Source organism: Crassostrea angulata, chromosome 7 (assembly GCF_025612915.1).
Source record: "Crassostrea angulata isolate pt1a10 chromosome 7, ASM2561291v2, whole genome shotgun sequence".
In the NCBI taxonomy this organism is placed as follows: Eukaryota; Metazoa; Mollusca; class Bivalvia; order Ostreida; family Ostreidae; genus Magallana; species Magallana angulata.
This window is the reverse complement of record NC_069117.1, coordinates 40,441,173-40,452,979: the sequence shown is the minus strand read 5'-3', so window position 1 is coordinate 40,452,979 and position 11,807 is coordinate 40,441,173. Positions and strand designations below refer to the sequence as shown.

At 34.8% G+C, this 11,807-nt stretch overlaps 2 protein-coding genes across 2 annotated transcripts in view; one reads left to right on the top strand and one right to left on the bottom strand.

Moving 5' to 3' along the window:
• Positions 1 to 32: 32 nt before the first annotated feature.
• LOC128191872 (protein FAM166B-like) lies at positions 33 to 5,304 on the top strand. The gene is made up of 7 exons (XM_052864220.1): positions 33 to 255; positions 455 to 530; positions 2,512 to 2,641; positions 3,317 to 3,544; positions 3,733 to 3,922; positions 4,190 to 4,287; positions 4,517 to 5,304. Exons 1-7 carry the CDS (start codon positions 170 to 172, stop codon positions 4,630 to 4,632), a joined length of 924 nt encoding a protein of 307 aa, XP_052720180.1. The 5' UTR covers positions 33 to 169; the 3' UTR covers positions 4,633 to 5,304.
• A 1,136-nt stretch (positions 5,305 to 6,440) lies between these two features.
• The window catches only part of LOC128192769 (protein unc-80 homolog), a 32,404-nt gene continuing 27,037 nt past the window's right edge, over positions 6,441 to 11,807 (bottom strand). Inside the window, exons 53-58 of the mRNA XM_052865728.1 lie at positions 11,408 to 11,570; positions 11,063 to 11,197; positions 10,650 to 10,838; positions 10,203 to 10,355; positions 9,493 to 9,932; positions 6,441 to 8,760 (exon numbers count right to left, since the gene is read on the bottom strand). Coding sequence (XP_052721688.1) covers positions 8,278 to 8,760; positions 9,493 to 9,932; positions 10,203 to 10,355; positions 10,650 to 10,838; positions 11,063 to 11,197; positions 11,408 to 11,570 — 1,563 coding nt within the window. The 3' untranslated portion in view covers positions 6,441 to 8,277. The remainder of the gene's footprint in view (positions 8,761 to 9,492; positions 9,933 to 10,202; positions 10,356 to 10,649; positions 10,839 to 11,062; positions 11,198 to 11,407; positions 11,571 to 11,807) is intronic.

Below are 11,807 nucleotides of genomic sequence, written 5' to 3'. Positions count from 1 at the left end.
ATACAATGCGATTGGTCTGATTCTAAAGAGTATAATACCTTAGCAACTCTGAGCGACCTAGACGACGGAAGGGAATTGTGGTCAAACAAGTCACTATTTCCGATTATAGTCGCTACCTGTGATAAAAAAATTACCCGTGTGTGGGGGGATATACTATAGATAAGGTAAAATGACAACCATAGCTTTCGGAGGGGGCCCTAGTTTAGACCAGAGGCGCTCATTCGCAGCCCTAAGAGATGGAACTCACGTACCAGGGTAGGTCTTTAACTGATTGTTGATTGCAATCTAGATGTGCAAAGCTACAATGGTTTCAATAATGAAACGTTTACACAATGAATAAACCTTTTCTTGTTGAAATTTGACTTGATTAATTGTTTTTTATATAATTCTTCTTGCCAGTTTTTTTTTTAATTTTATTGCCAGAAATATCTTAATTCAAGATTTTTACTTTCAGCTACCGAGGATATTGTCCCCAGATAAAATACAGAGTAGGGAAAACATATGGTACAGATACCCATGAATTGTCCCAGGTAAGGAGGAGTTACAAAAAAACTGTCATCAACCAATTTTGAATCCCTGTGATATATACTATTTGTTGAAACTTAAAAGGTAGGGGGAAAAAGTCCACAACAACCTAGATTGTTCCAGATTGATTTGAGTATAATCCATAACTTGTGACTTGAAATTTACTTTGAATTTATTCTACAAAATGATGTATTTTTACTCGCATAAAAATATTCTGACTCAAGGCAATTGAACAATATATGTGAAACATTTCTAGGGATTAACTTAAGCCTAATTATATTATTATTGTCTCTATATCATGGAATCATTAATCAAAATAATGTGATGGCCTTAATGAAATAATCACCATCTCTTGTTGATTGTCTCTTTAAAAGACTATGGTTAATGAAACAAGATTAGAAGCCATATATTGTTTAATGAAGTGACAAGATTTAAACAGATTTATTAACTCACTTTTTTTTCTTAGAAATACTATAAATTAAAACTGTTCAATAGATGCAGAGTTGCATTATAAATTAACTTTAATCTATTGACTCCTAAAAATGTTATTAACCATAATCAAAAAGCTAGAGGACTTAATTATCATGTAGTTTATAAAAGATCACAATCAATTCAATTGCGTGAAAGAGAGAATGACACAATCAAGATTACTAGGTGTTCAAACACAAAATTATGACATACACTAGCTGTGCTATAATTTATACATATACTTCAGTTCCTTACTGTTAGATCAGCTTAACTTAGAACCATTTTAACAAGAGCTTGGACTTTCGGTAGGATGTAACTATCTATTTCTTGCGTCAAAACAAATTAAAAATTACACTGGTTTCAAGTGAAATATACTGGTACACATATTGCGTGTTCTTAGTGCAAAAGCCTATGTTACAATGCTGTTTGACACAACTATTCAAAGTCCAAGCTCTTGTTAAAATGGTTCTATATCTAACTGGTCAGAATCCAATTAGCATTATTAGTAATAGGATGAATGAATCTATCATATAGATATTCATAGAGGTATTCCTCCTATTAATCTCTTTTTACCTACATCTCAAATGAATTTAAAGTCTGAAGAACGCGTTCATGTTTATACAAGGTTTGACCAAAGGAAAAAATAAATACATTTATAGGCCTCAAGTGCTTTTAAGCCTCACTTGTACACAAAGACTGGAGGAGTTCATAGTTTAAAGAGCTATTGTAAAATGGACTCTAAAATGTGTGTTTAAGATGTTTCACAACAGATATCGATTCCTCCCAGTCAGTCTAATTGCTCCATATATATCTCATATAACTGTTATTAACAAATTGGCAATCCATAATTTCTTGGTGGAATAGAAATCATTAGAAAATTTAATAGATAGATAAAATGAGTCACATTACATCGAGACATTTTAGAGTCATGGTTGTTTCAACTGACAAAGTTAATTTACAGATTGAAAAATTTTGTGCTATCTCTCCAATTTCAGCAAGCTAAGCAATGGTGTGCGATTACTGTGTAAATCAAAACTTATCATGAACTTTTCAAAAGAGGTCCGTTTCAATATAGAGACTTTTTTTCCCCCCTCTAGTGGGCGATAAATTTTGCCTACAAGATAGCATTGATCCAAACTTCATTTCGACAAATCTTTTAATCTGCCTATGTTTACCCAAGAGTTAAAACTAGAGCATTTTTAAACACGGCTACACCGTACAGACATTTAACTGTCTGTGTTCTGATCAATTATAAATTGTCTAATATTACCTACAAGGTGGCGCAGGCTTCTTTTTAAAATCAATCGTTTCTCTTCTCAGTCATTTAAACTTGATAAAACATAATTGGAGTTACATATATTCAGGGATCACTGAGCATGCAATGAAGTTGCATTTAAAATATCTCACTACCCGGAATTTTACTTTTGAATACTCATGATTGAAATGAAATTTGAAACATTTAAATTCTAAAGAGATCAATTCAGTGCATTGATTTTAGTACCTATTTATTTTTTGTAGGATACTATCCACTTGGAACCTGCTTCCATTTTATCTGAAGTACCCACTACCAAGTCAACCACTAGAAACAGACTGCCAGAATCGACAGGAGACAATAAATACACTGAAAAAATGGTTCCCGGGTACACAGGTCAGCCTCAATATCACTTACATTTGATACACATTGCGATTTTCAGGGAGATAACTCTTCATACACACTTATTTATTTTATTTGCAAGCCAAAGGATTCTGATCTCCCTGGCTTGTAAAGATACCTAGTCACCTGTAGGAAATCCTGTCATTTCTGTAAAAATGTTGAGAATTTTATTTACTTGGATGAGCTACTGAATATGCATTGCAAAAGCATACAAAAAAGTACAGCAATGCATACTGTGGTTTCATTAATATTCAAGGGTATCAAATTTTCATGGATAAAGAAAATCATAGTTTCAAGGATATGTAAATTTGTGGCCAAAAAACCCTATAAATTCAAATTTATAGTAGAAATTGCACTTCAAAGAAAATTTAATTTATGGATAAACTCAACAACAAAATCCACGAAAATTGGTATTCAACGAATGTTGATGAAACCAAAGTACATGTAGTTTCTTAATCTGAACAGATGGTATTCTGTCATTTTCATGCAAAATAATGAATTATGAGGATTTTGTTTACTCGGATGCATTACTGACTATGCCTATTTAAAAAAAATGCATAATTTCTTCATGTGTTATTTTAATATATAGATAACTTAATCTTGATATTGAGCTGTAAACTTTAATTCCATCTTTGATTGATGCATATTAAAATATATGAATTTTTTCAGGATACATTCCTCGAATGCCATTCAAGTTTGGAAACACCTACAAAGAAGACTGTGACTCATGTATAGATGATTACCTCACTAATAGGAACTTTTATGACACAAAGGCTAATGACTTGAAGAGACAAGTGGCCAGCTGTCCGCGCCTCACCCCCATCTCCCAGGACCCCGAGGTCAGGGACAAGCTCAATCTGTACAGAGACACCCACCCAAGCAGACCTATCCTTGTTGGTAAGCATTTACATTTCCCTAAACTACTAGTCAGTCTCTACATTAGCATTATTTAAGACAAGTTGGGTAGATTAATTATTGCTCCAGTAACTGGGTAATGCAATCTGAATTTAAGAATTTCTTTTTAGTAAATGCAGATGCTATTTCAAGTTCACAGACATTTGCAATTTCATACTGTTTTTTTGCAGAGGACCGACGAGCTTTGACTGAGCCACCAGTACCCGGCTACTGTGGCTACATCCCCAGAATCAAGACTACCGAGCAGGGACTGGGAGCCCGCTATCACATGTCCACTAAGAACGGACTAGAACTTTTTGCTCAAGAGACTGCTTCAGCTTCTCAGAGGTTAACAGGCCAAGTGCCAGCCTCCTTAGACAGGTCAGTAGGTCAAGGGCAAAGTGTCAAGGTCTGAGTTCAAGTATTAGTAAATCAAACACCAAGTTTCAGAAGGTCATGGACCAAGTGGAAATTTATTTTTGTAAGGAGGCCAAAAACTGTTCACATTTGTATTTATTTTGTCTATTTGATGTTCCATTTGCAACTGATTCAAAAGAGATATGATAGTGGATAGTGCAGAGGTGCATTTTAAAATAAACACTGCAGCCTTACAGCTACAGATATAAGATTTGTTTTTATCTGTTGTAGTGTTCCTGAGCGAGTTTTCCAGGGAACGAAATCCGCTTCAACCCGTCGTTTGTACCTTACTGACGGAATGATTCCCAAGTACACTGGATATGTTCCACGTAAGTCTGCTCTTTTGATTTTTAGCAAACTTAATTTGGTTCAGTGTAGGTTTTGCAACATTTTTGCTCACTAAAAACTACACTGCACAGTAATGCTACTTAAAATGAAATAGATACAGATCTTTCTATTTGGCTTAACAAGACCCAGAATCCAAAGCTTTGAGGGTTTTTCGCCTTTTAAAATTCATGCATAGAATATGTTATACATGTAGTCATATTATTTTATTAGAGAGAAGATATGCCTTTGGCAACACCTATGGTGACACCACAAGAGGGTTGGAGGTTTGCGGACATCCAAATGGATCATACGGAACATTCATCCGATCGAAAACCTTTGCTAACTAAAGCAGCATTATACAATCCGATATCAAAATCAGAGGACAAGCGTGATGGACCAAATACTCTGTGCCAAGAAGACAGTATAAAACCTGCTGAGAAATGATGTTCCATCTATAAAAATATTCAAATTTTTATGTATACAAAATTCTATATATTTTTTTTTAATGTGCCTTCTCAAATGAGAGCCTTTTCTTTTTATCTCTTCCACTTGCCTTCTCTATTTATTTCCCCCTCTCTTTTATCATTTTTCTTGTTTATATTGGTGTTTGTTATCTGACAACTCTTGCCTTTTTAATACCACTTCTTTTCAAATTTTTTGGGTTTGGAGATGAAAAGAAGTGTCGTAGAGTATTAGGTATGCCTGTTAGTGAATTTTGTGCTCAGTTACCCTACTTTAAAAAAAAAAGAGAAATGTTGACTATTTTAACCCAGTATTTTTGTAATAAGTCCATGTGATATTTTTATTTATCCCCTTTTGTTGACTGTGTTACTTGTATATATGTATATGTATGTTATATTATATTCACTGTTGACTGTCACACAAACATAGTAGTGTTTATCATCTCCGTCCCCCGACTGTCGGAAATCATGACTTTGTGAAGTTCTTAATACTGGATTCTTGTGTGTTTATAATTGCATAATGAAAAGGAAGTTGACTTGTTGACATCATTTTTTTTTTAAGAAAGAAAAAATGTTAATGAGAAATTCCTGTTTAAAAGAGAAAGTCAAAATGACTGTTATTGTCTTGTAAAAGAATAAATTCTTGAAAAGGTTTGAGTCCTTATTTTTTTGCATTCATACGAAGAGATTTTGGTAATGTCTACTACCGAAACTGATATACTGATGCTTAAATTTGGGTAATTCCTTAAAATAATTACATAGACATGTATATGGATTACATACATTGTATAAAATAGAACATTGTTGCCAGCCAATGAGGAATATCTATGTAATATATACAGTCAAACCTCGTTATCTTGAACTAGATGGGACTGGTTAAAAACTTCGAGATATCCGAGTATTCGAGATATCAAGGGTAAAATACTAAAAGTTTAAGTGTTTGGGACCTAAAAATCACTTGGACATATCCATTGTATTCGAGATATCGGTGTTTGAGATACCGAAGTTCAACTGTACTAGTATTCCTCCTTTAGTTTCAGAGTGAGAGTTTCACATTTAAAATACAAAGTTTTTTTATAGGAAATTTTCTTAGACTAAATAAAATTTAATTGAATCTTGATATATATATGTAGCTCAAAGTGCACTTTCACATGGGGAGTCTGGCACCCTGAATTTTCATTGGTAAACTGACACAAATTGGAGAAAATCTTGCCACCAGTCAAATCACTGTACCATAGATGATACTACTTTAGTTACCATCAAATGAAAACTAAAGTTTTGTAAATATATTTACGATTATTCTAGAAACACATTTTAAATAAAATATTAGATAAAACATTTAACTTAGGTATGTTTGCTACATGGCACTTTTGCCAAATCTTTATTTTCCCATAAAATTGTTATAAAATTCTTTACAACATAAAGCTTTTGTGAATCTTTGTCAAAAGATTTCGATTTGTACATTAAGTTACCTTCCTTTACCTCCATTTGCCAAGATGTAAGTTTCATGAAACCAGATTGGTAACTGGTCATATTAAAAAAAATTCTAGCCATAAAAAGTGATTTAGAGCATGTACCATTGTTCAGAAAAAATGTTTAATGGTACACATCTACTACCACTGAGTGTGGGTATACTGTATCTTGAATCATTAATACATTTCATTCATGTGTATTAACAAAGCAAAACATTCACATTATCAAAAACAAATTTTATTCTAAAACACCAACAATACTTAATAATATATATATATACATCACAGCATTATTCATGCAAAACAAAGATATTTGTCTTTATTTATATTTGTAAAAGTTTTGTACAAATTCATCTGTAAATATTCTAATATACCCAGTAATCGGCAAGTACATGTGGGTACTACACACACAACCTCATGTCTTTTATCACAACTCTAAAATGTTATTTAGTCATATGGCATGTCAATTCTGTGAATCTGCAAATACCTTGTATTGGTAAACTACAGTAGAACTAATACAATACTCAAGAGATGGGTAATTTCAACAAAATTATTCTAATGTAAACAATGTTGCCAATGGATATAGATAATATGTATGCCAAAAAATCAATTCATTTTTTTCCATTTCTCCAACTTCACAGTACATTTGTATACTATGATATGGACAAGATAAACATACATATAAATAGCATGTTTCTGGATCCAATACAGACTGTAATTTATTCAAGCTGACTATATTATTACAGACATCATATTTTCAGTTCACTTTTAAAAATTCTCACCTTTATCCCAAATTGTTAATTGTAACAATAGAATTTTAAAATAAAATAAAATAATTTTCTTTGGCTAGTGCTACCTATCCTTCCAATTTCCAAATTCAGTAACATCATCAAAATAAAAACATTTTCTGTCTATTATTATTCAAAGAACATATGTCACAAACTTGATTCAAAAGGATGCTTAAATCAAATACCGGTAAATATCGCTTTTGAATAAATTTCAGAAATATTGCACTAAAAAAAATTTTGGCACGAGAAAAACATATCTCGTTCTGTAATTTTTTAAGCAACAATTTCTTGTTTTGTTTGTATCATTCAAATGAATGTTCAATCCAATTAACTAATTAACTATAACGGGGGTTACAGTATTCATTCTGTTTTTGTAATGTCTTCTTAGGCACTGCACTGTTATTGCAAGTTACAAACGGATATCCCAGTAGAACAAACTATTAGTTGATATGTGGCAGATTTACAAACTGGATTGTCAATAATGAGGTCTTTGTATATATAGTTGTTGAAAAATACTATCAAATGGTAATGGATTTAGAAAATTAGTGTAAATGTATATTGTATAAACATATCAACTGCATTGTAAAAATTTCTTACTTGAAACCAGTGCATTTATATAAAACTATCTGCACACTAGCTATTACAGGTATGGTAGGTAGTTGACATAACATGCAATGTCTAGCCTACTATAAGTCTATCTAAAGGTTTCTTCACACCAGATCTTAAATATGGTACGTATCACAAACTCAACATCAACACTACAAACAACAACTGTAAATGTAAACATGTATAATATATCTTTTGTCGTGACATACTGTAAATGTAAACATGTATAACATATCATACTGTAAATGTAAACATGTATATCATATCGTTTGTGTGACATACTGTAAATGTAAACATGTATAACATATTTTGTCGTGACTTACTGTAAATGGAAACATGTATAACATATCTTTTGTTGTGACATACTGTAAATGTAAACATGTATAACATATCTTTTGTCGTGACAAACTGTAAATGTGGATATTTTTTAGGGGTAAAATTCTGCAACTTTTGCGTAAAGCATTAAAATTCTGCAACTTTTGTGTAAAGCATTAATTTTATGTTCAGCTAGGTTACATTTGTGAAGAAAAAGAATAAATAAAATATATTACATGTATTAACAGATTATGGCCATACTTCTTTATCTTCACCATATACCATACCCCACACATGTATTTTTAGGTTCACAGTATAGTTCATGTTTATATACAGTATTTACATGTGCATCAGACTAGTGTGTCCTTGATCCCAAAGTCATCAAAGTAAATACACACGGAGGAGTGAGACCGGCTGGAATCATCTTGGTCCCGTATCAGGGCCGAGCTCTCGGTGGCATTCAGCGAGTCGCTGGAATCATACCGCGCGATGTAGGCCTGGGGGGAGGGGACCGGACTATCAGGGGGAGAGCTCATTCTATGAGTGGGAGGGGGAGAAGTGGGTGACTTGACCCTCTTAGCTAGGCGTCTCACGATGGGGGAGGTAACTCCCTGAGGGGGTTGTGTGTTGCTCTGGGGTTCCTGTTCAGCTTTTGAGGCCCAGTCGATCGGTTCCCGGGGGCTCCTTGCAGGGCTGGAGGAGGGGGAGCGTGAGTGGACGATTCTACCCCCCTGTCGGGCGATCCTTCCCCTGGCAGAACCGGCTGGGGCATTCAGGTCCCCGTGCGGATCGTCATGGGATTTGGAGCGCTGTATGTATCTCTGTCTATTAGTCTAAAGAAGGGTACCAGAATGAGTACAAGTCTATCTAACATTTAGTATTGCTAATAACAATAAGTATTCTCTTCATGACTATCAAACTATTTAGAGTGTACAAGCAATTATACATGTAAAATAAACTGCATGCATTATTACAACAAATTGAAAACAAAGAAAAGCATATGTACTGGAAACAAACAGAAAATATATATTCATCAAGCATCACAACAAAACAGGATAAAGCAAGAAATGAAAGAAGTTGACTGTCATGAAAAAAAAAATCAAAAAAATTTGTCCAAAGTGTCACATGCTTCTTTATGTAGATATATGCCCATTGTAGGTTGCTCGTAAGAGTCATTAACATAGGTTTACTTAAGAAGTTTCTAGGAGCATATCAAATTGTTTAAAAAACCTAAAATCAAAACAAAAGCATGTATGTTCACCTAATAATTTAAAAAAAAACCCATTGACATGCAAATTCATAATAAGCAAACTGTGTTTACAGTTATCATACAAGTTTAAAGTATTCTTCACTATTCTTATTTAGAATGCATGACCTTTACAAAAATGCTGACTTTTACAAAAATGTCAAGGAAACAATTCAAACCATTCCAAATTGATTTAGAACGTGCATTGAATTGACATTTAAAAATTAATATTAGCTGACAGAGAGATTCAAAGCATGCTTAGAAAAATGCCTGTTCACTCTGTTGACAAGCACAAAGATGAACAATAAATCTGAGGTACCTTGATTTCCTCTCCCGGTGGTTCGTGTTCCGACTGTCCTTGGCCACTTCGGTGCTGGGTACGATTCCTCTCTGTCGCTGTACCGCTGCCCCAGCTTGACCGTGTATTCCCTAAACGAGACAGCTCAGGGAAACCAGGATGTGACGTAAATCCCTGATGGCTCCGAGAAATCTCTCTGACATATGCGGACCTGTCTTGATAGGACGTGAGGGTGTCACGTTGGTTGGTGCGGCGCATGCTGTACGCTCTTCGAGCTGGAGAACTCTCCGAGCTCCCTGCCTCCCCTTCGCTGGTGTCCTCTGGGTAACCATGGCCCCCAAGTCTCTTCATGCTAGGTGCTTTAGTGGCCTTCCTGCGTTTGAAGGTCTTTCTGCTTCTGACATCTTGCCTTTGCAGGCGATGAACTTTGGGATCCAATTCAGGGCTTATTGTCTGTTTTGCTACAAGAAAAAATGTACTTATCGTAAAGGAGGTTGGAAAATCAACAATTGGTCCAAACATTTATCCTAATACATTGATTACTCACAATTAACATGTTGGCAAAGTAAAAATCTCTTGTAATCAATTAAATTACACAATGTCATCTAATTTGAAACAATAATACAGTTAAATAATGAAATTTGAAATTCTCAAAAATTTGTGGTTATATTTGAAAAATCACAATGAAAGATGAAAGAATTGCTGATCGGTTTACATGATGCTTTTCTTACCAAGTCCATTGGGTGGTGTCTCCAGCTCATTAGTCTGATACATCACTGCTGGGGGGAGAGGTTCATCAATGCTACTCTGTCTGGAAATAGTGTCCATGGACCGGTAGATAGCTGGCTGTCTGGACAGGGAACAAACCTCTGGCCCTGAGGAATCTGAACGTTACAAACATACAAGTTATCTACATGTATAATGTCTTCAGCAGTACTTCTTCATAGTATTATCACTTTACTTTGTTTTCATCCATACTATCAATTACACTGTGTAAAAATATGGTCTGATTGGATACAGAATCTAGTGTCACTGACAAACCTTTCTCACACTCTGACCAATGAGCTAACAAACTTTTTTTCTTATGAAATGCATCAATGTAAGAACTTCCCCACCCCCACCCCTTTACACCAAAAATTGATAACATCTAGTACACATTGGTGATACAGACAGCTTACCTGGAGGGGACATGTCATCCAGGGGATGTTTCCGGAACCTGTCCAACAGGTGGAGGTTTTCCTTGGCGGAGATTCGTCGGCTGGTCTTCCTGTCTTTATGAGTCGGACTGTCGCTTTCAATACTGGACGTAACAGCAGTGGCCTTAAATGGTGGACTTGTGCTGGAACTTGGCTGGGACAAAATGGTGGCTGAAACAAATTATGAATCAAATATTACTGTCAGTGTAATTATTTATTTTCTTGACCAAAACTTGATAAAACCTCTTTTATTAAAAAAGAAATGTTAATATTGAGCAAATTTTCATCAACAGCAAAAGCTGATTATAGCCATAACAAGAATCAAGTATTGCACATGCAATATTACAATATTCATACAATGAATATGAAATTCAAAGGGAAGGAAAAGCCTATACCACTGGGGAATTTTCCTCCCGCTGCTAATGTTGGTCCCAGGGACAATCCAATCAGATCGATGGCCACATCAGTGACACTGGCCCGCTGTTCATACTGATTGTGTGGAAGATCTGCCTCCTGGGAACGCACCTCACCTGTCAATCAAAGCAGACATCACCCTAACATTACAGGTTTAAAAGGTAATAAGCAACTTTCAAAATGCAGTAAGACATTTCATTCAAAACAAGCATCATGCTTTGCCTTAAATAACCAAAGTCACTGAACAATAAGAAATCTTTCTATTACCAGTATATAGACAAATTTAACAATGTAGAAAGCAAGAGTACAAAACATGGTTCACTTGCCCACATTGTAGAACTCCTCTTTGAGATGCTGCAGCTCCACAGCCAGTTGGAGTAGCACGGTGGCTGAACACTTGGGATGGGAGAAGGAGAAGCCCTGCATCTTGTCCTTGATGGCCTGCTGTAGGTAGTACTCCTGGGCCGTGTCACAGTTTATCTTCATCATCTGTACATACAAAAAGCATCTATCTTGCATCTGATGTACATGCATTTTTTTTTTATTTTTCGCCTTGTATAAACTCACAAGGTCCAAAACATTTATAACTTCCAGAAAAGGCATAGGAGGGTCAAAAATTTCAACAAAACAATGTTGGAATGTGAAGAAACTGACAAGAACCCTTTCTTACTTCACACGACACACCAAGACTGACAGACTTCATTTTTGCTTCAAAACAAAAAACAT